This window comes from Salmo salar, chromosome 18 (assembly GCF_965601325.2).
Source record: "Salmo salar chromosome 18, fSalSal1, whole genome shotgun sequence".
Classification (NCBI taxonomy): Eukaryota; Metazoa; Chordata; class Actinopteri; order Salmoniformes; family Salmonidae; genus Salmo; species Salmo salar.
This window is the reverse complement of record NC_138308.1, coordinates 17229192-17255697: the sequence shown is the minus strand read 5'-3', so window position 1 is coordinate 17255697 and position 26506 is coordinate 17229192. Positions and strand designations below refer to the sequence as shown.

General features: G+C 45.6%; 2 protein-coding genes across 27 annotated transcripts in view; both read right to left on the bottom strand.

Moving 5' to 3' along the window:
* ndst2a (N-deacetylase/N-sulfotransferase (heparan glucosaminyl) 2a) overlaps positions 1–8480 on the bottom strand; it is a 162066-nt gene extending 153586 nt beyond the window's left edge. For all 16 annotated transcript variants that reach the window (XM_082964759.1, XM_045700779.2, XM_045700785.2 and 13 more), the window contains exon 1: positions 8309–8480. The gene's annotated coding sequence lies outside the window, so the exon portion shown is untranslated. The remainder of the gene's footprint in view (positions 1–8308) is intronic.
* A 1493-nt stretch (positions 8481–9973) lies between these two features.
* Positions 9974–26506, bottom strand: part of zswim8 (zinc finger, SWIM-type containing 8) — a 42595-nt gene continuing 26062 nt past the window's right edge. For 4 of the 11 annotated variants that reach the window (XM_082964751.1, XM_082964753.1, XM_082964752.1 and 1 more), the window contains 19 exons: positions 25399–25506; positions 24630–24711; positions 24114–24234; positions 23808–24009; positions 23565–23740; positions 21264–23017; positions 20961–21059; positions 20663–20787; positions 20230–20545; positions 19896–20051; positions 19478–19700; positions 19070–19359; positions 18669–18943; positions 18040–18537; positions 14824–15022; positions 14425–14628; positions 14148–14267; positions 13621–13799; positions 9974–11535 (listed from right to left, as the gene is read on the bottom strand). In XM_082964751.1, coding sequence (XP_082820877.1) covers positions 11332–11535; positions 13621–13799; positions 14148–14267; positions 14425–14628; positions 14824–15022; positions 18040–18537; positions 18669–18943; positions 19070–19359; positions 19478–19700; positions 19896–20051; positions 20230–20545; positions 20663–20787; positions 20961–21059; positions 21264–23017; positions 23565–23740; positions 23808–24009; positions 24114–24234; positions 24630–24711; positions 25399–25506 — 5331 coding nt within the window. In that variant the 3' untranslated portion in view covers positions 9974–11331. The remainder of the gene's footprint in view (positions 11536–13620; positions 13800–14147; positions 14268–14424; positions 14629–14823; positions 15023–18039; positions 18538–18668; positions 18944–19069; positions 19360–19477; positions 19701–19895; positions 20052–20229; positions 20546–20662; positions 20788–20960; positions 21060–21263; positions 23018–23564; positions 23741–23807; positions 24010–24113; positions 24235–24629; positions 24712–25398; positions 25507–26506) is intronic. The other 7 variants (XM_082964755.1, XM_082964754.1, XM_082964756.1 and 4 more) reach the window with 7 other exon arrangements.

The window sequence follows — 26506 nt, the reverse complement described above, 5'->3', positions numbered from 1 at the left end:
TAGTCGTGATCGTGTAGGTCACTCTTCTCATTTTAGCCCAGGTTAATAACCTGACCACCTCATGAATACCATCTGATCGCCATCTGTAAATGCCACAAGGCTGTCCATGTATACTTAAAATGTCAGTTTTATTATGAAAGCATATCAATAATATTAACATGCTGTAAAAGGCACTGACAATATAACCGTGCATATAGCCTAGTAGTGCTGGAGCAGAAAAAAAGGCATCATGGCTCTCGGACCAGGAGCATTACTGTTAGGAATGTGTATCTTTCAAAATGATTAGATTCCGTTCGATATGCTTCTTTGGTCCAATACGGATTCAAATGTTTTGGGGGACTAAACTTACCGATACCAATATCTGCAGAGAGTATACAGTTTTACAGCGGAGAAATGTAAGTGTCATTTTTCCATACTGAATACTCAAATTGCCACCCAAAAGAGTAATTGTCCACTAACTATGTTTCAAATGATTGCATACATTGTGACAATAATGGCATCATGAGAATGGCTGCAAACATGAGATTCCCTTTTTTCATCCTATTTATTGAATATTGGTTGAGTTATTGGCCGATAATATTGGTGAACCAATATATCGGTCGGGCTCTAGAGTCGATTTGTATCTCGATACATGGGCTCCAGTACGATGTAGTTTTAAATTATTTGGTGCAATTCGGTTTGATTAGAGAACGAATCGATGCGATTCAGTGCAATACAATGCACTAGCCTAACATTTCTTGCATAAACACATTCGTTTTCCATTCTAAACTCAAATCTGCTGCTGATTGAGTTCATGAGCTTGCCCTCTGAGCTGGAGCTGTATGTCATGTGTGTAAAATGATTTATGTACTATAATGAACAAAAATAAACATTTTTACTTACAGTTCATATAAGGAAATCATTCTATTGAAAAATGTATTAGGCCCAAATCTATGGATTTCACATGACTGGGCAAGGGTGCAGCCATGTGTAGCCCTGGGAGGCCCACCCAATCAGAATGAGTTTCTCCCCACAAAAGGGCTTTATTAGACAGAAATACTCTTCAGTTTTGTCAGCTGTCTGGGTGGCTGGTCTCAGACGATCCCGCAGATGAAGAAGCCGGATGTCGAGGTCCTGTGCTGGCATGGTTACACGTGGTCTGCAGTTGACATGTGTATTTGTTATGGTCAGGTCAGCAGCTACTCTTCCTGGGGTCCAACAAAATGAAGGCAGTTATACAGTTTAAAAACATACAATACATTCATAAAAGATTTCACAGCATATTATGTGTGCGCCCTCAGCCCTCTACTACCACATATCTATAACACAAAATCCATGTGTACGTGTGTATAGTGCGCATGTTAAGATGCGTTTGTATACATGGGTCTATGTTTGTGTAGCTTCACAGTCCCCGCTGTTCCATATGGTGTATTTTTAATCTGTTTTTTTATTAAATTTTACTACTGGCATAAGTCACTTTATGTGGAATAGAGTTCCATGTAGTCATGGCTTATGGTAGAGAAATTAACATTCAATTCTCTGGCAACAGCTCTGAAGGACATTCCTGTAGTCAGCATGCCAACTGCATGTTCCCTGAAAACTTGAGACATCTGTGGCATTGTGTTGTGTGACAAAACCGCACATTTTAGAGTGGCCTTTTGTCCCCAGCACAAGATGCACCTGTGTAATCTGCGCTGTTTAATCAGCTTCTTGATATGCCACACCTGTCAGGTGGATGGATTATCTTGGCAAATCAGAAAGGCTCACTAACAGGGCTATAAACAAATTTGGGTACAAATTGAGAGAAATAAGCTTTTTGTGTATGGTGTTGGGTTTATATATTTTTTCAGCACGTAGGCACCTGAGCTATAAGGGAGACTAGGCATATACCACTCCTATCAGACTATGAGATTATTTTATTTTTTTGGGGGGGGGGGGGGGGGGGGACAACAACAGCCTGTTTTATGGTCCGGTTTACGGTCCGTGGACCGATGCCGTCATAGTTTAAACATTTCAATCGGGGACCGATGTATATCAGCGAATCGTTATATCCCTAACAGTGGAAAAATGACATTTCAGGAAGGAATTGAGGTGATCATGTTTAATATATTTTTTTAATCTTTTTTATATATATTAAATCGAGCACTCTGCTGCTCTCCAGCCTTCTGGGTCAGCAGCGAGGAAATGCTGGGGTTTATTCCATAGATAGCATAGGGAAGTTGGGTCAGAGGTGCATGGGAATGAGCTTGCAAGTTAGGCATTTCACTGCACTTGTGCATGTGACAAAACTTGAACTTGAATGTAATTAGTCACACCCACTCTTATCTTACATGCTGCTCAGAGGAAGCTAAAGCTGAGAAAACACCTGGGCCGCCCGCCATTCTTACACGCACACCAAGGACAAAACAATGAGGATTCAAAACGCACTAATGGGCAGTCAAGCTATTAACGACTTTCTGAAAGTGTATGAGAGGGAGTCGCAATTGAACTGATGGTAAGTCATGCAAGAACACTCAATGCCTTCATGGGTCTTTCCGAGCAGAGACCTATTTTACTACTGGAGGAATACAGAGGTCCCCAAGACTGAGGCACTGCCGAGGTAACGTGTCCATAAAAACAACCTGCTACTTGTGTGTTTTAATACACACCTCGACGACACCCTAAAGGAACATCATTTAAAATCTCCTGGTCCCTCCTTCTCAACCACACTTCAATGACTGGGAGACAGGAATGTGGGATACAGGCCTAGCACATTATAAAACAACCTATTTGGAACTAACAGATCCTAAAAAAAAAAAGTCTCACTTTCAACCACAATTTATACATTTGCAAGGAAAGAAAGTATATGTTAAGGAAATTCCAGACAGTGTGTATCAGATGCAGCTAATTAAGGCCCCACAGTGGAGAGATCCTCCTCCCACTGTGCTCTGACTGCAGCCCAAAGCCCTCTTGGTAGCCCTGATATTTAAACACTGCAGCATCATTCATTCAACCTATTAACCCTGGCTGCTGTGTGATCCCTGCGGCGTATTCATCTCACAGTGTATATTATTAATAAACAGAAGCTGTAAAGGTAAGCACATATTGATCCTGGCTGTGATTAAGATAGAGGAGGGGTCAGGGACTGTTCAATCTTGTCTTCACATGGGGTGACTTCACCGGGCTCCTCCTCCCTGCCTTCTCTGATCGGCCATGTTTGAAAAGTGTTTGTTCCCTGACCTGATAAATGTCACAGGGCTGACAGGAGGATGTCTGGAAAAGGACTCTGGTTTTCTTCCCCGACACACACACCATTCTCATTGCACTTCCTCAGTGAGTGGTCAGCGAAATCAAGATGTGCAGCTACTCACTTTACCACCCTTAAAATCAAAGTAATCTAAACTGGGCATGCATCTCTGGCTGACATCTTCAAGGTCCTTCATGCCACAAACAAGCTCTAAGCAAAATAAATAATATCCCTATGACGTAGAAAACACCAACTTTCCAAAACACACACAAATGGGGATACTCTTCATTGCACTGCCTGATTCTGAACTACAAAGTCATACATTGGATGTTTGCTCAGAATAGATATATAGTATTGACCCATTGAACAACCACCTTGACCCTCTGAAAATGACCAAGTAAGGACATTCAATTTAGGAAGCAAAATGAAATTCCAATGTTGATAATTTAAAAGCAATTGGAATGGAATTGACCCCAACCCTGGTGACTAATTCTAGTTGTTTCAAGAGAGAAGACTTGTGAAAAGAAACGTCTGCCCAAATCTAATCTGGACGTTGAGTTCAGCCTCAAGCAGACAAACCATTACCATTTCCTCCCTCTGAGTTGCTGCGATTGCGTTTAGGAATTCAACCCCTGCCAACATCATTCTCCCATTTTCCAGGGAAGTAACAGGGTTTGATTCAGTGTCCTGAGATCTGCATAAAATCCTGTGCCTTAGAATCTGAACCCTTCACTTCCTAAATGTCAACGCAGCCCTGCATCAATCTCAAGGCCCAATTTCCAAGTAGGCTGGTATAAATGTTATTAATGTACTTTAATTCCATCGTAACCACCACAAATCATGAAGTCAGCAGAGAACCTCAGGGTTGAATGAGGCAATTAAATGCCAGCTCCACATCATTTCTTGTGGCTTATGCCTTTACTCTAGGGACCAATTGCCAAATGACAAAGTATAAATATAAAATTCCAGCAAGAAGCATAAACATCAGGTACACTTCACTTGTTGGACTAAAACTCCAGCAGAGGAAGAAATGTCTACGCTCAAACTTATATGAAACTATTTCAATTAGGCAGCTAATAGAATACAATCTAAATCAGGGATGGGCAACTGGTGACCCGTGGCCACCCTTTTGAAGGTCCTCGGATAAGCCCACTCCCCCCCACAAAAAAGGAACTCATTCGGGGTCTCAACTCACTTTTGAGTTAGAATGCACAACTTCCAATTTCGAAATTTGGTTGCGCATCAGCAGTTTTTCCTCTTGTTAAGTCAGTCACTGATAGTCAATTAGCCCATGTCCGCTAAAATGTTTTAGATTACTAAGTTATCTAAACTTGTTATCATGGTCGAATTACCGGCCGGAGGGGCCCCCAATGATTGTGTTAGTCTCCATCAGATATATTAAAACCTGCAAACACTTCTCTCCACCCCATGGCAAAATCTGTAGAATTGCAGAAAACATGTTTTCAAACTGCCACATTTTCTTTACACCCAATGTCAAAATGTGTATAATCGCAAAAAAATTAATAAATAAGTAGGGCAGCCCCTCATGATCAGTTCAGAATTCTTTTCAGGTGGTCCCCACCCCCACCAAAGTTGCCCATCCCTGATCTAAATGCTTGCTGATTCCAGCAAAGCAACCATATTATTCTATAAAATGGGTCAAAAATGATAAATAAAAATGACAAAAACAAAACTAGTTTTGCATAGTCCATTTGAAACTTGTGCTGTGTGAGATGGGGTTTGTCCAGTGCCACATTAAAAAGGGAAAGCTAGACCTGTTCCACTTTCAAAGGCCTGGTTTAATAGCCTTCATGCAGAAACCCAGAGGCACCCCCGGGTCTTAGTTTTAATTATAAAGTGGTTCTTAGTAGGGTTGGGCAATATTTGGGGAGACCTCTTCTACGATATGCTACTCCAAATATCAAGATATCCAATGTAATCATTTTGAGCCGTTAATGTCTAGATAATTCCAGACTGCAATGATTTGTAAGTTCAAATAGAGTATGTTCTTGCACATCATGACAGATCAATGTCAAATATTATGATATGTTCGATTGAATCATACATCGGCCCAGCCCTGGTTCTCAGACATCAGTAATATGATCAGAGGACAGAAGTTGTCTTGAGCCCACAGCTCAACACCAATTGGGCATTCCACTCAAGCATAAAATGAAACAAGTTGAAGGGGCTCATGAAATAAGGACTCAGCTTTTTGTACCAGTCTTTCAAAATACAGCTTCTAAAAAGACTTCATTTGAGGTGCAAAATTTAGATGCGCGATAGTGAATGTAGGCTACTTTTGCATTGTGAAAGAGCACTTAGGGAAAATATTCATTCACTAGCATTTAGGGATGTTACTGGTGAAATGTTAATCGGTTAGCCGCTAAAAATATACTTTACAAAAATAAGGGCAATATGTCAAATGTTGGTCCCAAGTTCAATTTTCCATATGCACAAAGAGCCCTCATATTTTGTGCACACTTTTGTATTATATCCCTGTTAATGAGGATTTCTCCTTTGCCAGGAAAATCCATGCACCTGACAGGTGTGGCATATCAAGAAGCTGATTAAACAGCATGATCATTACACAGGTACACCTTGTGCTGGGAACAAAAGGCCACTCAAATTAGCAGTTTTGTCACAACACAATGCCACAGATGTCTCAAGTTCAGGGAGCGTGCAATTGACATGCTGACTGCAGGAATGTCCACCAGACATTCATTTCTAACGTTCATTTCTCTACCATAAGCCACCTCCAACAATGTTTTAGAGAATTTGGAAGTACATTCAACCGGCCTTACAACCGCAGACCACGTGTAACCACACCAGCCCATGACCTCCACATCCGGTTTCTTCACCTGCGGGATCGTCTGAGACCAGCCACCCGGACAGCTGATGAAACTGAGAAGTATTTGTCTGTAATAAAGCCATTGTGTGTGGAAAAACATTCTGATTGGCTAGGCCTGGCTCCCCAGTGGGTGGGACTATGGCTGCAGCCCCTGCCCAGTCATGTGAAATCCATAGAGTTGGGTATGTTTTATTTCCTTATGAACTGTAACTCTGTTTTTTTTTAAAGGAGCTATTTTTACTTCCCAATCTCAACTCGTAAAGCGCGCCTCCCATTCGGATGTATAGGCTACAGCCTGCCTACCATACTTCAAATAATGAGGCAGGTTTTACCTTGCTTCAAAGTAGCTATGCGAAAAACCACCCATAGAAACGTGAAGGCAATTATTTTAACAAAGACTTAGTCATGCGTCTTTGACCAGCATTTATCTCCTGTTCTATTGGTTTTCATATAAACTTTCGTTGTCGAGAAGCCAAAAGGGACAATCCTAGTCATATTAGCAAACCCATCATAGTAGTTGCTATTAGATTCCCCTTCTTTCTAAATCTCTCACATATGGAACTGCTCGCATTGGGTGCACAGTTTAGAACTGTTTTCAATTAATTGCATTTGAAGAAAATGTTTGAAAATTACGTTTTATTAGTTGCTTCATTACAGGAGTTACAGTCAATAATAGGCTATAGCCTTTTGACTCAGATAATAGGCGTGCTATTGTTGCATGTTTCCATTAAGCTGTTAATTAAAAAGGTCTGGTCCTTTTATGCATGCATGGTATCAGAGAGGATGAGGCGAAGCGAGAGGTTTCGCTCTCGCCAAAATCAGTCCAAAGCGTTTACGGAATTCTTTTGGGCCTACGCTTGTCGCCTGCCTTGGGACGACTCCCATTGTTAGGGTGGAAACATAAGCGTCTTTTCATTATATACAGATATCGGATAGTACTTTGTTGGTCACGTCATTTCACTGTTTGGAATTTTTTTTTTTTTTACCGTTTGTTGACCGCTTAATGATGGTCAGTTAGTCGGCAGCAAAATGTATCAAAATGTTCACCCCTACTAGCATTACATTACTTATCAGGACATACTCCAAACAATGGTTTAGAGCCTATCAAGTTAACACTGCTTATCAGAGCAAACTTAACACCCGGGTTGCTGTGGCACTTTCTGCCATGGTGTCCACATCTAAACCAATCAATGGCGACCACTTCAATATACTAACTTTCATTCAATAACCAAAGATCATGTGGTTCTTTGTGCAATTAATTATTTGCCCCTGTCCTGGCAAAACCTCTTCCACCGCCTCCACAATGTTACCCGAGTCAAAATGTCTGGAATGCCGTGCAATGATTTGGCTAGTTGAGTGTTAACATGTGATGGTGTAAGTATGGCTAACCAAACCTTTCCATATTATCTGATACCTAAGGAGCCATTTGATTCTGGTTTATTAATGTCAAATGTTAACCGCAGAAGGTATCCAACACTGAACTGGCAAATCAGATTAACCAAAACAGCAAGCTGACGTAGGGACACTAAACAAGAAAACCATTGCCTTCGGCCACTGTCTGAAACACCAGGTCGGGAGACATGTACTGTACGCATTAGTTAACACTAACAACATTGATGATGCATAGCTATAAACTAACAATGGAAAGGTCATGACAAGTTAACGTTTGTTAACGCGTTAGACAGAACAATGAGCCAGATCTCGCGCCAGATAAACCAAAAAACGCGTGAATGTAAAACAATACACATTTCAAATGCATTTAAATAAGAGATTACAGAATTGGATACAAAAACAATTGGTCATACATTCGTCAAACTATAGTTAAGTACTGTTACAATACATAACGATGATAGCTACTAACGTTAGCTAGATTACTGGTTATGGAAAAACTTTTGCATGCAACACAGTCCGCCATATGATTCACCAGTAACTAGCTAGCCGCTTAATAGAAGCTAAGCAAAGAATTTCAGCATCTCTTTAGACCGACTAGAACCAACAAACACATGCTGCTGGAATTGAACAAATGGTATGTTTTCTTCATAGTTAAACCGTTACTACTGACACGAATACACATGCCCGTCGTTCGCATAAAATTCAAACAAAATCAACAGGAAAATCCTCAGCTCCAACTGGCACGGAAATATAGGTTGCTAGCCTGCGAGATTAGCCTACCGGCTAACTGATGTTGCAAACATTCAATGGGCTTCAAGTTAGAGGACAGGCAAAATATTCAAAGTAAATGTTTTTTCACTTACCAATGTACGTCTTTGGAAGACAGCTATCCACACGAAACGCACAATGACAGAAAATATGCAAATGCTTAAGTTTCAAGTCTAGTTGACAGCATCGCTCGTGAATCCGCCATCTTCATTCAGCAATCGATGTATTCTGCCGAAACTCCGGAATGAACCATACATAGCCAGCAGAAGGGAGATTTCGTACCAGTGGACATCCAAACGTTAATAATCTGGGTAATTGACTCTGATCGCAGAAAAATCATTGAAATGACCCAATTTGAAACATAATTATGTTGGTATTCTTAAGGTGAAACGGATAATAAAATCATAATGCTTATTTTTTAACCCCCATAACACATACGTTTGATGATACCCTTGTCCCGACAGAGAACACCCCTGAGCCTCTTTCAGGTTTACCTTTCAGCTTCACAGGTGGGGCTATATATACACACAATGAACAAAACTATAAACGCAACATGTAAAGTGTTCGTTTCATGAGCTGAAATACAAGACACCTGGAATTTTCCATATGCACAAAAAACTGTTCTTTCAAATTGTGTGCACGCATTTGTTTACATCCCTGTCAGTGAGCATTTTTTTTACTTTGCCAAAATAATCCATCCACCTGACAGGTGTGGCATATCAAGAAGCTGATTAAACAGCATGATCATTATACAGGTTCACCTTGTGCTGGGGACAATAAAAAGGCCACTCTAAAATATGCAGTTTTGTCACATAACATATAACCACAGATGTCTCAAATTGAGGAAGTGTGCAATTGGCATGCTGACTGCAGGAATGTATTTGTCTGTAATAAAAACGAATTCTGATTGGCTGGGCCTTTGCCCTCCCAGGCCCACTCATACCTGCACCCTTGCCCAGTCATGTGAAATCCATAGATTAGGGCCTGATTGATTGATTTCCTTCTATGAACTGTAACTCAGTCAAATCTTTGAAATTGTTTACATTTACATTTACATTTAAGTCATTTAGCAGACGCTCTTATCCAGAGCGACTTACAAATTGGTGGATTCACCTTATGATATCCAGTGGAATAACCACTTTACAATAGTGCATCTAAATCTAATCTAAATTGTTGCATTGATATTTTTGTTTAGTATTTCATAAACTGCACATTATACAATTCTGTAATTAATACGAGACCATAACATACATTTTTCTCCAATGCAGAGTACTGAGCCACGATACTCCTTTTACTTGGGTCACTAGAGGACAAAAATCGTGATAAAATGCAAACTTTGGTGTATGAGCAAGTAGCAAGTGTAACAATTGTAAAACATTGCAAATGTGTCTTCCTATGTAAACCGCATTGTCTTATGAACCACCATCATTTGGGAACCATTCCATGAAAGCCACTTTGAACAAAATTTTGGGAATTAAAGATTAACTATAATAGTGTCAAAATAAACTCGAGATTAACCAGACTACTGGAACTCGATCATAAATTACCCTATGGTTCCCTCTCCTGGTCATACTGTGACAGACCAAAGAATGAATTTTGTCATACCTTTTCATTTTGCCAGTCAAATCCATTGGAGTTTGTGGTGAGAGGATTTAAAATAAATAAGTAGACTATTTCTGATTTACATTAATAGGTGGTTCAAGTGTAAATTTTTGTACTCACTTGCACTTTCGACCCACGTAAAATACAATTACAGCAAATTAGTGTTTTGAATTACCTTTATTAAGTAAACTCTACATTTCAGTATTGCTTTATCCATTTTTTTTTTTAAATTCTAAATTACAACCTCTTGCAATCAGCAAAATGTTTAATATTTTTTTTCAATCAAGCTACACTTCAAGGAATACAAAAATATCACAGTACATTTTCTACTAAGTCACTCTTCACCCCGTGAGCTCCAGAGCAAGGTTGGAGGTGTGGATTTGGAACATAGGGATCTGGCAACACCGCCTATAAAACATCAATGGACATGAATTCCAAAGTAACAGCTGATGGATGTATCCTGGAAACCCAGTCTGCATATAAGCCTTTATGAGCATAGCACTTTTATGATACTACATGTGCAGGGCATATGTAAATGTCATGTCCACTCATCCTTTATGTGATCCTGATATTTGATTGGATGATTGTACTTGAGATTCTCAGGGGCCGTACACTTGCACTCTTGAACCACTACACAAGGGCCAATGATGAGTTTGGTCCAGCCAGACTCCTGTGTTTCCAGACCCAAAACCTCAAACCGCTAAATTGGAAAAGGTAACCCACACAAAACTCATGTTAACTCTCGCTCATTCTCAAAGTCCTCTCTGCATACACGTTATTCTATACAAAATATCAAAAACAAAAGATTAAACAAAACACTAAAAAGAATCCTCACCCGTACTCAGATAATTTTCGTATTACATTTCTTTTTTCAATTATTTCAACAAACTGTTTTTTGTCTTGCTTTTTTCTTTCTTGTTTAAACACTGTCAGAATACCTAAAATTCAGATCCGTAGTGACTGGTGGAGGCTCACTCCCCCAGGACAGAGGAATGTTGCAGTATGAATCTGATTTACTCAGTGGTTTCAATAAAAGAACCAACTAACATCAACAACAAAATAAATGACAACTTATACACCCCAAGCAACCATAAAGCATCCTTCGTGACAGGTTCTGGTAGGAAAGTTGGGAATATACGTTACAGGAAGTTACAAAGAGACATGAACCATGATAAATGGGAGCTGCAATTCAGTCACAAACAGATATAGAAAACTACATAAACTGATCTCCATTCAGCTTACCTCAAACTCTGTCTCACACACACCTATGACATCTAAAAGGAACTCTAACAGGGTGGGAAATGGGGGTTGATTGTGCTGCCTGTGTGCTGTGTAGGGTGTGTACGTCAGGGTACACAAAGAGATGGGTGACGTCAGGTGAGCGAGAGGCCAGAGAGGCGAATGGAGAGAGCGTTCGATGCAGGGCTAAGGGTTGATGGAGAGAGACAGAGATCGACAGGGCTGTGGGTTTGTGGGGTGGGAGCGTCGTTCCTCTCCCACTCCACTGCCCTCATAGTCATGGGGAGAAGGTGGCCATCTCCAGAGAGATCCGCTGCCACAGCTCCTTGGTCTGCTTGCCCCTCTTCAGGTTCTGCAGCACGTCGTTGAACTGCATCATGCCCACAGGGGTCAGGCAGAAGGCCCCGCGGGCGCTGCGGATGATGTTGACAAAGTCGTCGTAGTCGGCCGGGGTCAGGTGGATCAGCCGGTGGTGGATGTACTGCAGTGGGAATGGAGAGGGGGACAGAGGATCAGATGGACTGTATATGTCAAACAGGGCACCAAAGGGTCATCTACTTTACTACTTATGTCAAAGTTAGCCACAGAGATGGGGCACCCAAGGGTCAAAAGGGCACCAAGGGATCATCTCTTCACTAAAATCCAAAACCAACCCCTACCCACAATGAGCAGAGAAAATTGGTCTGATACAAGTATGGTAATAGCTCCACTTTGTCCTCTGAGAGACTCTGGGGAATCTTCGCCACACTGTGAATATCAATCCATTCAGATCTACACAAGTATATAGGGGCTAGGGGGGTAGATATGGATTGGACAACAGTGTTTGGTGGGATACAGATATCCTTATGTGGTCCACTATCTTAATACCTTGATATGGACACCTTTAACTAGGTGGTTTAAATTATATTTCTGCTTCTGGACAATGCGTTTCATACTGAGACGCGCTAGCAGTTTAAATGGGTTAATTTAATCACATCCCTCCATCTCAGGGTTAGCCCTTTGTTAGGGCATTGATGAAGTGATGAGAATTCAGTCTTTTCACTCCCAGCTTTGAGCAGGTGCTTCATTTTTTACCTCTCAGGACAGATTCTGCATCATAATGAGGTTAAATTGCTAAATTATTAATGGGAAACAGAGAGCGTTTCAGTTTGCTCACAATGGTGCTGTTTAATGAAGTATGACTCAAAAGGGTAGACACTAACCTCTGGTACTGCTGCAATTTCAGACAGTCATTTCAATATAAGAACCACAAAAGTTACTCTTTTGACCTCATTTACCCGAGTTTAATATGAACAGGATGTGTTCTAAGGGGGAGTGAAGAACCAATTCCAGAAAAAGACATCACAAGACATCCATAACGACACCCAGCATATGGAATTCATTCCTTTTCAGTGACTGAGGAAATTATTCATTGTCAGTCATGGTACATTTCCTGTTGAGTACAACCCCCAGATACCTCATCTCATTAACTGCCTGATGAGAAAGAGTGGAGAGCCTGTGTCACGCTGATACTGTCAGCGGACAACAAATGTGCCCGCACGCACGCACGCACGCACGCACGCACGCACGCACGCACGCACGCACGCACGCACGCACGCACGCACGCACGCACGCACGCACGCACGCACGCACGCACGCACGCACGCACGCACGCACACACACACACACACACACACACACACACACACGTGAGAGTGTGTGTACAAGTGTGTGTAGAAACACATCATTCCGATAAGAGAAAGTCAGCTGACACTGGGGCAAATAGGAAGAGGTGTGTGTTACACTTTACAAAGTGAGAATTTGAACAATCACCTTTAAAGCCCACATAGCGGTTTTATCTAGCCTCGTTTAAAGTAGAAAGACAGTGACTCAAACCACAGCAAGGAAGCAAGGAATTCAGTGTGCACGTGCATGTGCATGTGAGCAAGTACAGAATCTCCAGGGGGCAACATGCCTTTCAGCTTTGCAACTGTCACAGCCGGTTAGCCGCTTCCCCATCAGAGCAGGCTATCCAGTGGATGCACTCATGAGTCTCCCTTCTCCACGGTGTGTAGCACTCGGACTTCATCAACTATTTATGTAAGCTGTGAGAAACGCTCACTCTCCTTCTCCTCCCCAAGATAATACTCCCTCTGCCCTGCCAATACACAGAATACACCCACTCTGATCAGTTTCTAACCTAGTATCCTGATATAAAAATGTGGTTGTTTTTATCCAAGGGGACAGTCAATGTGTACACTCAGGATATGAGGTCCATGGTGTTTACCAAACAGCTTCGTGGCTAGTGAAGGGCTGGTGTATTTGTATGTACTGGTGAGTTGTGAGCCCCTTAGCTGTTAACAGATCTGAAATAACTTGATAGGTGTGGGCAATACGGCAAAAATATCCCCTAAGTCTTGGAAGACTAGGTGAAGCCATCACCATTCACCACATAGCTTATACATACCTGGCCAAGTGGCTAGGGGATGTTTGCGGCCTGGGCTGTGGTGTTACCTGTCAATAGGCCTGTTGAAGAGGCTAAGGGAAGGATCTAGGGGGTAGTTTGCAGCCTGGACCCTGGTGTTACCTGTAGGTAGGCCTGCTGGCAGCGCTGCACCAGTTGGTGGAAGGCAGGCGTGCGGAGGTGGGCATGGATGTGGGCGGGGTTCAGTCTCTGGAGAGCCTCCATGATGATCTCCTGAAGGACGAAGGGGCTGAGCACGCCCTTAGCCGCACCCACACAGAACTGGTACACGTAGTTCACCCCTGGAGAGGATGGGAGACCCGGGAGCAGTTAGTATTTACTGACAGTTAACATAAGTCTATGGCTAACATATGTTCTTCTTTGAATTCTAGCAGAGTGCCCTGTCATTTCAGTACAATCCTCTCAACATACACAGAAAATGCAGTGCTCCGATATCGATATTTCTGTTTATGTGTCTTACTTAGCATTCAACTGTAGTCCTCACCTTTGTAAACCACCAGATACTGTTATGCTGATGTATCAATAATTCAAATCTATAATTCCCAAAACACCGTAATAGATAAAACAACCACTAGAATCAAAGATGCTTGCAGAATGCCCTCTTCACCCCTGCATCTGCCCTTGCTCACCTAGCCGTGCAGCCAGGCCCAGGAGCCACTTGACGTCCTCTGTGTATGGGGGGCTGCGGGAGAAGTTATTGGGGTGGTCGTTGTGAGCCCTCCTGCCAAGCATCTCCAAAGCTAGCATGCCTATCAAAGAGTCAGGGTCAAATATCACAGTTATCAACACCATCAATTAGTTTGAATCAAAAGCTTAACCATAGCAAATGATTGAACTGATATTCCCAGTGCATATACCATCTAGAGATGCTTATCATGGACACTTAAAAGAATGGTTGTTCCTCACCAACTCTGTATGCTGAGTGCAGGTAGTGAAGGCCCTGCTGGCTGATTGGCTGGCTATGCTGCTCGTCTTCAGACGGGAAGGGGGCACTGACCAATGAGACAGGCTGAGAAGACATTCCAGGAAGAGATGACCCCTGAATGGCCTGGATTGTGGCGCCTGAATGGACGCCACCTACTGGATAGAAAGGGGAAAAAGATGCGGCTCCTGAGAGTGCCATAGAGAGTCCATTATAAAACATCCAAGTTCACCCCAAACATTTTTTTTACAACCTCTGCTATCAAATGTGAACCATAAACTACACCCACTTACATGAGCTAAATAGATTATTATTTTACATCTATAGACATACAAGGGACAAAGGCGTGCATGCACACACCCACAACAGAGGTCTCTGCTCACCTGCTACAGTGGTGCTAAGAGGCAGGCCGGTCTCCGTGTGATAGGGGTGGACGGCGATCTGGGTCATGGACGGCACGGGAACACCGGGGAAGGTTACCGCTGTCGCTGCCATGGGCGGATGGGGGCCAGTGGCCACTGAGAACGGGTACTGGGCACCGATAAAGGCCGGGTGCATTCCCTGAGAGGGCACACAGACACACTTAAAATTAGTTAGATGCTATTCTCTGTTGCAGTCCTGGGCCACTGTCTTACACCAGATAGTGCGACATTCGTCTGCACTGAGGGACGAGCAACATGTTGGAGTGACAAAAGACAATGGTCGTGGGCTTAAAGGCACAGTGCAGTCAAAAATGTGATATTCCTGTGTTTTATATACATTTTCACACTATGAAGTTGGAATAGTACTATGAAATTGGTGATAATTCTCTTGTAGTGTAACAGCTGTTTGAAAAGACTGCCTGAAATTTCAGCCTGTTGTGGTGGCATGGAGTTTTGCCTGGTGACAATATTAAAGAGAGTTCAAAACCTTTATTCTAATAACAGCTAGTTTTCCGTGTTCCCCTCCCCACTCAGACCACTCCCAAACAGCCCTAGCAAAACGATTGCTTGAGAAATTGCTATTTTTGAAAAACACTAGGGGTACACCGGTGCATACTGATTACTTGGCAGTGGTCCAGTTGTCTAGTTGAGTCGCCTTGAAACTCAATGTTGTCTGTACATCTTTCTGTTCCATCTCAATTATATACTGTAAAAAACTGTCACAAGCTTTTAATGAAACCAAAAAGTTCATAAAATACAATATACAGAAACAGGTGTATGAAATCAAAGTTGTAATAAAAAATAACAATAATAGAAATTAAATAAAGGGAATGCAAAATGTGCATTAGTGAATCTGGAGACTCATTGTTTCATTCTCAAATGGATCTTGTGAGTTCCAAACGGGGTGGAGCAGTCTCTACCGTCTGATATTCTCCGTGATGTCCTAGGGACTGAGAGAAGGCTTGCATCTACAGTGGGGGGAAAAAGTATTTGATCCCCTGCTGATTTTGTACGTTTGCCCACTTACAAAGAAATGATCAGTCTATAATTTTAATAGTAGGTTTATTTGAACAGCGAGAGACAGAATACCAAAAAAATCCAGAAAAACGCATGTCAAAAATGTTATAAAATAATTTGCATTTTAATGAGGGAAATAAGTATTTGACCCCTCTGCAAAACATGACTTAGTACTTGGTGGCAAAACCCTTGTTGGCAATCAGAGGTCAGACATTTCTTGTAGTTGGCCACCAGGTTTGCACACATCTCAGAAGGGATTTTGACCCATTCCTCTTTGCAGATCTTCTCCAAGTCATTAATGTTTCGAGGCTGACGTTTGGGCAACTCGAACCTTCAGCTCCCTCCACAGATTTTCTATGGGATTAAGGTCTGGAGACTGGCTAGGCCACTCCAGGACCTTAATGTGCTTCTTCTTGAGCCGCTCCTTTGTTGCCTTGGCCGTGTGTTTTGGGTCACTGTCATACTGGAATACCCATCCACGACCCATTTTCAATGCCCTGGCTGAGGGAAGGAGGTTCTCACCAAAGATTTGACGGTACATGGCCCCGTCCATCGGCCCTTTGATGCGGTGAAGTTGTCTTGTCCCCTTAGCAGAAAAACACCCCCAAAGCATAATGTTTCCACCTCCATGTTTGACGGTGGAGATGGTCTTCTTGGGGTCAGAGGCAGCATTCCTCCTCCTCCAAACACGGCGAGTTGAGTTGATGTCAAAGAGCTCCATTTTGGTCTCATCTGACCACAACACTCTCACCAGTTGTCCTCTGAGTCATTCAGATGTTCATTGGCAGACTTCAGACGGGCCTGTATATGTATTCTTGAGCAGGGGGACCTTGCGGGCGCTGCAGGATTTCAGTCCTTCACGGCGTAGTGTGTTACCAATTGTTTTCTTGGTGACTATGGTCCCAGCTGCCTTGAGATCATTGACAAGATCCTCCCGTGTAGTTCTGGGCTGATTCCTCACCGTTCTCATGATCATTGCAACTCCACGAGGTGAGATCTTGCATGGAGCCCCAGGCCGAGGGAGATTGACAGTTCTTTTGTGTTTCTTCCATTTGCGAATAATCGCACCAAATGTTGTCACCTTCTCACCAAGCTGCTTGGCGATGGTCTTGTAGCCCATTCCAGCCTTGTGTAGGTCTACAATCTTGTCCCTGACGTCCTTGGAGAGCTCTTTGCTCTTGGCCATGGTGGAGAGTTTGGAATCTGATTGATTGATTGCTTCTGTGGACAGGTGTCTTTTTACAGGTAACAAGCTGTGGTTAGGAGCACTCCCTTTAAGAGTGTGCTCCTAATCTCAGCTCGTTACCTGTATAAAAGACACCTGGGAGCCAGAAATCTTTCTGATTGAGAGGGGGTCAAATACTTATTTCCCTCATTAAAATGCAAATCAATTTATAACATTTTTGACATGCGTTTTTCTGGATATTTTTGTAGTTATTCTGTCTCTCATTGTTCAAATAAACCTACCATTAAAATTATAGACTGATCCTTTCCTTGTCAGTGGGCAAACGTACAAAATCAGCAGGGGATCAAATACTTTTTCCCCCCACTGTAGTGTGAAGCAAAGTTGGGGGTGTATAGAGATACGTTATGTCTTCAAAGTAGATGGAAGCTACTTAAGATGTAAGAACTATCAGCACAGTACTTCACTGGAAGCCATAGTAATGATTCTCAACCAGCCTACTTCTGAGTTTATTTGTGATAGTAAGTACCGAGTGGCGCAGCGGTCTAAGGCACTGCATCTCAGTGCTAGAGGCATCACTACAGACCCTGGTTCGATCCCAGGCTGTATCACAACCGGCCGTGATCTGGAGTCCCATAGAGTGGCGCACAATTGTCCCAGCGTCGTCCGGGTTAGGGGATGGTTTGGCCGGCATTGTAAAAAAAATATCTTAAATGTTGTCCATTAAGTAATGGTTTTAAAACAATGATGATCATATTTTAAAAACTATGGCACTTAGTTAAATATTTTTGTTGTTGTTGTTAAAACCCAGTAATAATTCAGTTTGACTCTTATTGCCTTCTCCATGTCCATCTCTTATCGAATTCTTCTCCCCCACTATCACTCCCTCAGCCCATCTTATCAGTATCTCCTTGTCTCCATCAGTCTTCCCTCCCTCCCTCCCTCCCTCCCATGATGACTCCAGACAGTCCTCTTACCTGTGGGTAGGCACCCCCTGACACGGGGAATACAGTGGGCCGGGGTACGTGCTGCAGTGGGTGCCCCAGGTACTGGGGGGTGCAGACAGTGGGTAGGTGGGCCTGGATGGTGGTGTAGGGGTGCAGGCCCTGGGTGTGGGGGTGGGCCATGGCCGAGCCGGGAAGGGCATGTGATTGGTAGATGGTGGAGCCCACAGAGATGACGGGCACCACAGCCGCTGCTGTCACTGAGGCCGTCACCGTGGCGACGCCAGAGGAATCCATGTTGCCAATGTTGTCCATTACACCATGGCCCGTCTCTGGGGGCCTCCTTCCAGCTCCACCGTTGGCCCCACAGCGTCCCGGGCCTTCACGCTGGGCCCCTGAGCCCCCTCCTACTGTCTGCTCATAGAGCCAGTACCACTGGTGGGCCACCTCAAACAGAACCTCAGGGTACACACCGCCCCCCTTGGCTGCCTCCTCTACAGCCATACAGGCTTTCTCTAGCATCACGTTGTCCTGCAGGGAGAGAGGAGGGGAGGAGGTGAAGAAAAGAGAGAAAAGAAAGGATGAGGAGATTTAGGGAAAAAAGTGCATTTTAGAGAGAAAATGGATAAATGGTTAAAAGAATAAAAGGATGCCCAGCCTACATGAGTAGTCCGATGTGTCTTCTGCAGAACTGAAGAGTACCGGACATGTACCTGTTCCTTGCACTGCACCAGGGCCCTCTGGATCTCATTGGGGTTGAGGGCGTGTGCATGGGGCAGGCAGCTTAGGGCCAGCTCAGCCGCAGCGCGAACCATGTTGGGGTCCCGCGCCCGTGATGCTCTGTCGGCCAGTGATGCCACCTCGGGAGGGGTGAGGTGCCCGTCCCAGCATTCCACCAGGATGTTGAGGGCAGCACTGCCGATCTCCATGGCCTGGCCTGGAGGGGAAGAGGGAGAGACATTCATTATAGCTACTACTGTCTCATGGACTATGAAAGAAGAAACGTTGCTTTTGGGGTGACCTATCCCGATGAGAAAGGACAGAGAAAAACAAAGCCCCTCACCTGTGATCCAGGAGACGTGGGAGGAGTAGGTCCTGGAGAGCCAGTTAGGTGAGACAAAGTTGTGCAGGCCGAGGGCATACAGGCCGATCTCAAAGGCACAGAGGTGCAAGTTGCGGTGGGGCCCCTGGTGGCCTCCACTGGCTGAGGGCTGGGTGAAGATGGAGGTGGAGCTGTTGCCCCCGGCTTTGATCAGCACCGTCTTGGCCAACTCGAAGTAGAAGTGGGCCGCCGCCTCTGACGGTTGGTTGGGCACATGGGGTGCATGGCACTCGGGACGACGCCCTTTATACCTAAGAGGGGGGCGAGAAGAGGAATGTTCAATTAGCATATTTTTGTGAATACCTTAGTTGAGTTCTCCAATAATCAGATGGCATCAACACGTGTATAGAATATGTAGGAGTCACTCACCTGCTGGTGTCTGTGCTCTTTGCCCTAGCTCCGCCTCCGGCCCTGCGAGAGCCACTGGATGAGGAGGAGCCTAGCGAATCAGAAGAGGAGCTGCTGATGCTGTCACTGTCTTGGCCCCTCCCCCAGGAGGCTGCGGCCCAGCCCCCTCTGAGTGGGCGTCGACTAAGGGTGGGGGAGCTGTCTGAGGTGGTCTCAGGAGCACTGCTGTCGATACTCGCCATGCCTGGGACAACAAGGTAAAAACCCTTAAAACTCAAACTTCTATCTAGTCAGCCATGTGTCAATACTACCTCTAGATGGCCATTCGAGTCATATAATACACCCTGTTCAAATGAAGTGCACACTATACAGTATAGGCTGTTATTCGTGAGACAGCCAGTGTCTTAATCTGAGGTTGAGGTGGGGTTGTCATGGTTACCTGTGTGTTTCTTCTTCTGGCGGACAGGAGAGCCCCAGCAGCGCCCGCTGTATGCCCCCCGTCCTCCCAGCGCCAAGCGGCTGGGCACTGTGCCCTCTGGCTTGAATGGGGCAGCCTCGCTCGGCTGGTCACATGACGCAGGCTGGACGCCGTCTGCTAAGACAATAATACAATAAGTAATGAATAAGTTTTACATCTAAACAGTAGCAACACAGAGTTGGATTAAAACGATTCCTTCCATTTTCAACAAATCTGTTTTGCATAGGTAGGATAACACCTCATGTTCAGTGCATCACAGGTAAAGTATGTCATTACCACCCAGTCTGTGTCTCACCTTGCTCTCTGGCCTCACTGACACACTCTCCGGCTGTGGAGTTGTTCTGCACTCCACTGCCCGCCAGACCCGCCTGCTGTCCTGCCGCCCCCCCAGCAGCCACCGCTTGCAAGGAGGAGGAGGACCCGGCTGCAGCTGTGGCGTTGGGGGCATGTTTGGACACCCCTCCGGTGGCACCTCCGTGTCCGTGAGCAGTGTGGGCAGCGTGCTTGGACGGGCTCCTTTGGCTGTTGGCAGCTGGCTTGCTGGAGTAGAAGGAGCTCAGGGTCTGGGGCTTGTGGGTCTGGCTCTCTCTGTCCAGCAGCTTGTCCAGGATCTGGGAGGTCAGAGAGAGAGGAGAGTCATCCACAAGCCTTAAAATGCATTCAAAAAAATGCATTAATATGTTTGTTGGTAACTAGTTATTCTACTGGCCACAGTGCGGAAGGTCTACCTTTTTCAGCTTGCTCTGGTCATCCTTGTATGTGATCATGAGGGCCAGAGCCAAATCTCCTTTCTCTCTCCTGGTCCCCTCACACAGCAGAGGATGCTCTGCCTCGCTCACTGTGGTCTTCATACCTACACCAGGGGGTTAGAAAGATGAAAAGACAGAAGCAAAAGAGTTCATCTGTTTCTAAGCCCAACTAGTACGTTTTCCTATTTAAGTATCACTAACCTCAACACGGAACCACAAAATGGCGCCTACCTCTTTCTGAAGGTGTAAATGCAAAAAACCTTGTGGTTGATCTTACCCAGTGCTGCTACAGCCGCCTCAAAGCCCAGCTCCTCGTCTCCAGGCATCTCGTTGTTCCGGTTACGGCTAGGCGGACGGGAACCTGTGGGGGACACAACTGTACAAACAACATTGAGAGGGGGACGAGGTGAAATATAAATGACTGGAAGTCTCACTTATGTGATGCCTGCATGACGTGTAATTCAGATCAATTATCAAGTAAACGTTATACATCTGTGTGCATATGTACTGTTTGGTGTATGTATTATGTGAGCTCAAACAGAATCTCAATGGGGAATTAAAAATGTGTAGCGAGATTCACCTGGGGTACATAGCACATCAAATATGAAGCTGGCCAGCATGAGGGGCAGGACGGGCCTGTAGTCACAGAAGTTCCCGTCTCGGAGCTGCTCGGCCCTGTCCCGTATGGACGTCATCTCCACCAGGCCCAGAGGGATTTTCTTCAGCAGAGCCACCACCTCTGACTCCTGGTAGGCAAGCTTGACCTCCAGGGCCTTGGTGGAGGCTGGGGGCCTCTGCAGCTCCAGAGAGAACATACCCGTGCTGAAGGCCAGGTTGTGAAGCTCCAGCCTCTCGCTCAGCACCGTCAGCAAGAAAGAGGTCTTAACCAGGGTGTTTGTGGCCACCTGGGTCTGCCTGCTGGTGGACACCTTGCTCTTCTTGCCCTTGGTCTGGGGCTGCTCCACCTTCAGGTCTGGAGGGTTGGCCAGCAGGTCTCCAGCCAGCTCCACTGCCAGTCTGCAGGCATCGTTGCTGTAGCCGTGAGCGTGGAGGGCCTCTGCACATGCAAACAGCACCTCCATCTGGCCCTCCTGCTCCAGTGGCTTGATCCCAGCAAAGATGTCTGGTTCCTCCTCATTGTTGTTCTCCGACACTCTCTCTACACCCTCCTCATTAGCTGAATTCAGAAAGTAGGCCTGGTAGTCATCCTCTCCTACAGGGTCTCCTCCCGCCCCTGCTTCTGCTGCTGCCTCTGGGGCCTGATTGGGCAGGGCTACAGCTCCAGTGCCAGTTTCTCGGCGGCCATCACGCGGTGACTTGGCGGCAGCTGCAGTCACGGTAACAACCGAGGTGGAGGGCCGAACGTCTCCAGCGATGGCCGCCTCCTCATTTCCATTCATCTCCGCCTCCACATTCACCACGGCAATGGCTGCTTCCACGATGACAGCAGCGTTCTCTTTGGTGGGGAAGGCGGGCTGGGCCTCAGCGGAAGGTAGGGTGGCAGCAAGGGTGACCCGTTTGCCCTCGAAGGCGCGCTCCTTGGGCGTGTTTCCGGCCACTTTCCCTCCCCCACTGTATTTGTGTGGCTCTCTGAGTAGCGGGCTTGGTGAGGGCAGCATCTCGGGCGGCGGGGGCGTGAAGTCAAAGGTGTTGCTGGCCTCAGCGCCCAGCGCCAGACTGGAGCCATCATCCAGGCTCAGCTCGGCCATGTCAGGCTCGAGGGAGCTGTCCTCACTGCTGGTGCGCCGCTTGGCTGCTTGGTGTTTTCCCCCTACCACTCCTGATCCCCCAGAGGACGACTTGCCCCCCTGTGCTATCTTAGCCTTGCCCCCAGTGGACGAGGAGGAACCTGCGCCTTTGTACATCCCCTTACTACTGCCCTCCTCTAGAGAGAGAGACACACTGCCCCCTAGCCGCACTAGGACCCCTCCTCCGCCCCCGGCCGACAACCCCTTCCTCTTGCTCACGATGGTCTCTTTGGGCCTGACCGCCACTTCTTGTTGGGGACTTCTGCCCTTGTAGTCTCCCCCACCTCCCTCAGAGCTACCAGATCTCCCTCCTCCAGGTTCAGGGGGGTCTCCAGCCAGGCCAGCCTTGGCCCCTCTCTGCTGCTGCACTGCCCTGGCCCAGCAGAAGGAAGCGCTCTTCTTGTCTGCACTGCAGTAGGTGATGCCTGGCAGTGGGTAGGCCACCTCCCAGTTGAAGTAGCAGGACTCCACGGCTGGCTTGAAGCCCTGGAACAGTTTGTCCAGGGACTTGCGGTGTTGTCCTCGCTTCACGATCTCAATCACTTTCAGATGCCACTGCTTGAGCTGGGCAGCCAGCTCCAAACGCCTATGGAATGGTGCAAAAAGAAACGTAGACACACATTGTTATAGTCAGTCCAGGAAACAAAGGCCACAGAGCAGAGACGATAGTGACAAACAAGCACACACACACACCATTATTCTGATAATTGCCACTGTAACTGAAAGACACACACAAAGAGCTTTCTGCAAGGAACTGACACTATTGTTCCTTATTTCGCTTTCTGTCATTGCGTCTCAAAGAGCTCATTTAACACAGTGTCGAGTGAGACCACATAGCACTCTAAAGGCCAAGCAGCAATCAGGTCACAGTGAATCAGGAGGATGCCCTGGTCTAATACACTCAATGTCCCAAACACTTACTGCTCTAACCAGATTAACTTAACAGAGCCTCAAAAGAGTGTATATCAACCCAACGCAGACAGATATAGACCTGGAATGGGTTGTGAAAGTGAGAATTGAAGGTAAGAGAGACAGCAGGAGTGCTGTGTTGTCAGTATTAGACACTATTCTAGTTGATGTAGGAAACCAAGGCTAAGTAAGTGTTAGGCAGGAAGAAAGGGAAGTGACCTCACCTATGAGGGCTCATGGTGGGGTCTAAGACAGCCAGCCTCCACAGAACGACCATCTCATCACACATGCTGGCGCAGGCGTGGGCGGCCACCTCCGACTGCCCATTGCTGCGCCCCGTGTGCCCGCTGGCACTGCTGTGGGATGCCGATGTACGCACGCTGTACCACCAGCCAATGATCTGAGGAGAGAACAGTCACCTCTGTCCTATCATGTGTGAATAAGTATGTATGTAACGTGTGGGTTACCTGTTCATAAGTGAGACACTGCTCAGTGAGGATCTCTAGTAGGGGTGCAGCGTTGCTGTCTCTCCTTTTGAGCATCTCCCTGACGATGGACAGGAGGTTCCAGATCCCCTCGGGCTCCCGCCCCCTCAGCGGCCTCAGCAGACACGCCCACTCTGCCGCCGCCGGAGGCTCCGTGGATGACAGGTACATGGAGTTGACGTCACTGCACCGGGAGAGAGGGAGCACACACACAGGTTAGCAAGTATACTTCCACACATTACCTGCGTCCTCTCCTGTTACCTTTGACTATGCCAGTCTCTGTCTTACCTGAAGACAACAGGAGAGGGGCCACAGAACTTGTGCAGAGTCTTCTTGATGTTGTCACTGAGCGTAGACTCATCTAGATACCAGGTGCTCTGATCAGAGGCTGAGGGGCCAGCAGTGGGGTCTGTACACAGGAGAGAGGGAGTAAACACAAACTCCGAGAAATGCAATACAACAAACATACAGGAAATGTCAAGAGGCTGATTTAAGCTGATAATTGGGAAACACATGCCATGTGAGGGCCATCTGAACCACACTATAGCATGCTCAAACCACACATATATACACATGAGCAAAACGCCCTCAGGCCTCCATCTCTACCATTTGCACTATCTACAGTTGTGGGCGTGGGACGCAACCCCTATCTCATTTTGGTGGAGGATGTGGTGAGTTACACCCCATACAATACACAGCACTTTGACTCATTATCATAGTCTCCGATCACATCATGAACCCTTGTGAGAGATAAGTAGAGGCTGCCCCCTGCAGGAGGCAAACAGAAGTGCAGGCAGGGCGTACCGGGAGCCCCACACACTGTGTTGATGGCTGTGGACTGGGAGGACAGGAGCTCATCCAGGAGCCTCTGGGCTGTGGGCAAAATCTGGAGGACAAAAATAACATCCGTTTTAATGAGTATGACAGAATCTGTTTCAGATCCATTAATGATAGGTTATGACAATCGGTTTCGCCATTGTTTCAGGGGTGGTGGGGTGGGGGGGGGCATAGCTTCTCATGGCTACTTGTTGAACACAAGGCTCTAATTACAGCTAAGAAATACAGTTGGCCTTAGAGCTGAGTAACATTACACTGACCAACAGTGCACTATTGACTGTAATACATAAGGAGACAATGCAACTACTGTGTGTTCTTTATCCCAGTAGCACAGGGGGCAAACAAAGGGAGTATTGAGACTGGGCCTGTTACAGGCAGAGCATAGCTACCTCTACAAACCTAACCACTTGGAGGTAGGACAACATTGTTCACACATTCAACTGAATGTATTTTTGCAACTATTGGTAATCTTCAATATATAAACAACATTATCTAAATGTTTTTGAAGAGCCTAAAGGGATTGAGAAATGTGTCTAGGATTCTATGCACAATATATGGTTTTGCAAATACAACAATATTTATATTTACACATTTGAATGTAACTTGGTGGTTTCAGTGTTTGGAACTTGCCTCCTAGTTATGATGACCCTCCACATTGAGATAGCCAGCCCACCCATTATTCCTGAAGTGAAGCTCGCAGATAATCTAACCAGTTAGTGTGGTGCGACAGTCTTACCTGTTGGGGAAGCTCACTTATGAGGTACTGGGCAAACTTCTGCAGCTGGTCCCTCTGCAGCCGGGACAGGGACTCTGACACGGGGGCTCGCAAGCACACTGCAGACGCCTGGCAGACAAACAAAGGAGTGACAGGCATTAGTGTACATTTAGGATCTCACCTTGCTCGGTTTCCTGTTCACACAGTGAGTTTAAATGCAGAGAATTAAAATATAAACTGAAATGTGGGTGTGCAACAAACTTCAAGTTCGGGGGTCGTACAGGACAAGACACCACTACAACAGAAAGTGGTTATAATATACCTCACATTAAAATAAGACTAGAGAGACGGGAAAGAGAGAGGTGGTCTGCTACTACTGTGTGGTGAATGGAAACGGAAACACTGGGATTCCTGGCCCAGGATGGAGACAAGAGAAAGGAACAGAGGGGATGATGGGCCGAGTATGTTTTAATAGCCAGGGTAAATAGCACAAACAGCAAGATGGGGAGGGACAGCAGCATGCTTGTGCTCTAATAGCCTGCTAAAGAACATTTCATGGGGAGATGCTATATGGACATGCCTGGTGCCTAAATGGATGAAGTGTGTCGCACAGCTGAGAGTCAGTGTGGAGACGAATAGATACGGTTCAGTAAATCGTTCTGATATGCCCTTCGTTTATGCTGGCTAGCTGGTAACAGCATGGTGCTAGTTAAAACTTATGAAAGAAAGTGATGTGTATTTTGAAGGGCGAGGGAGAAATAACTTGTAGCATTGGTCACCATCTCCAATTTGTTCCATCCCACTTCATTTTATTTTGAGTTGGATAGCAGCCTACACGAGAAATAACTTATTGGTGGTAACCATCTGGATGCCACAGTGATACAGCCTATACTGCTCAATGGGGAGAGTTTGCGCTGAAAGCCGGCAACACAACAACATGGGGCACAGTGTCCTTCGCTCCCGCTTGCCGCAGTAAGGAGAGGAAAGTAGCTAGATAGTTTAGCCAATATAAGGCCAGGGTGACAGCTAAAGCGCAACATTTTTGTCATGATTTTCACCGAAAATGTACAACTACGGCATTAACGTCTAACGTTAAATTCAAGTAATAAAATAAAAAAAACATAACAAT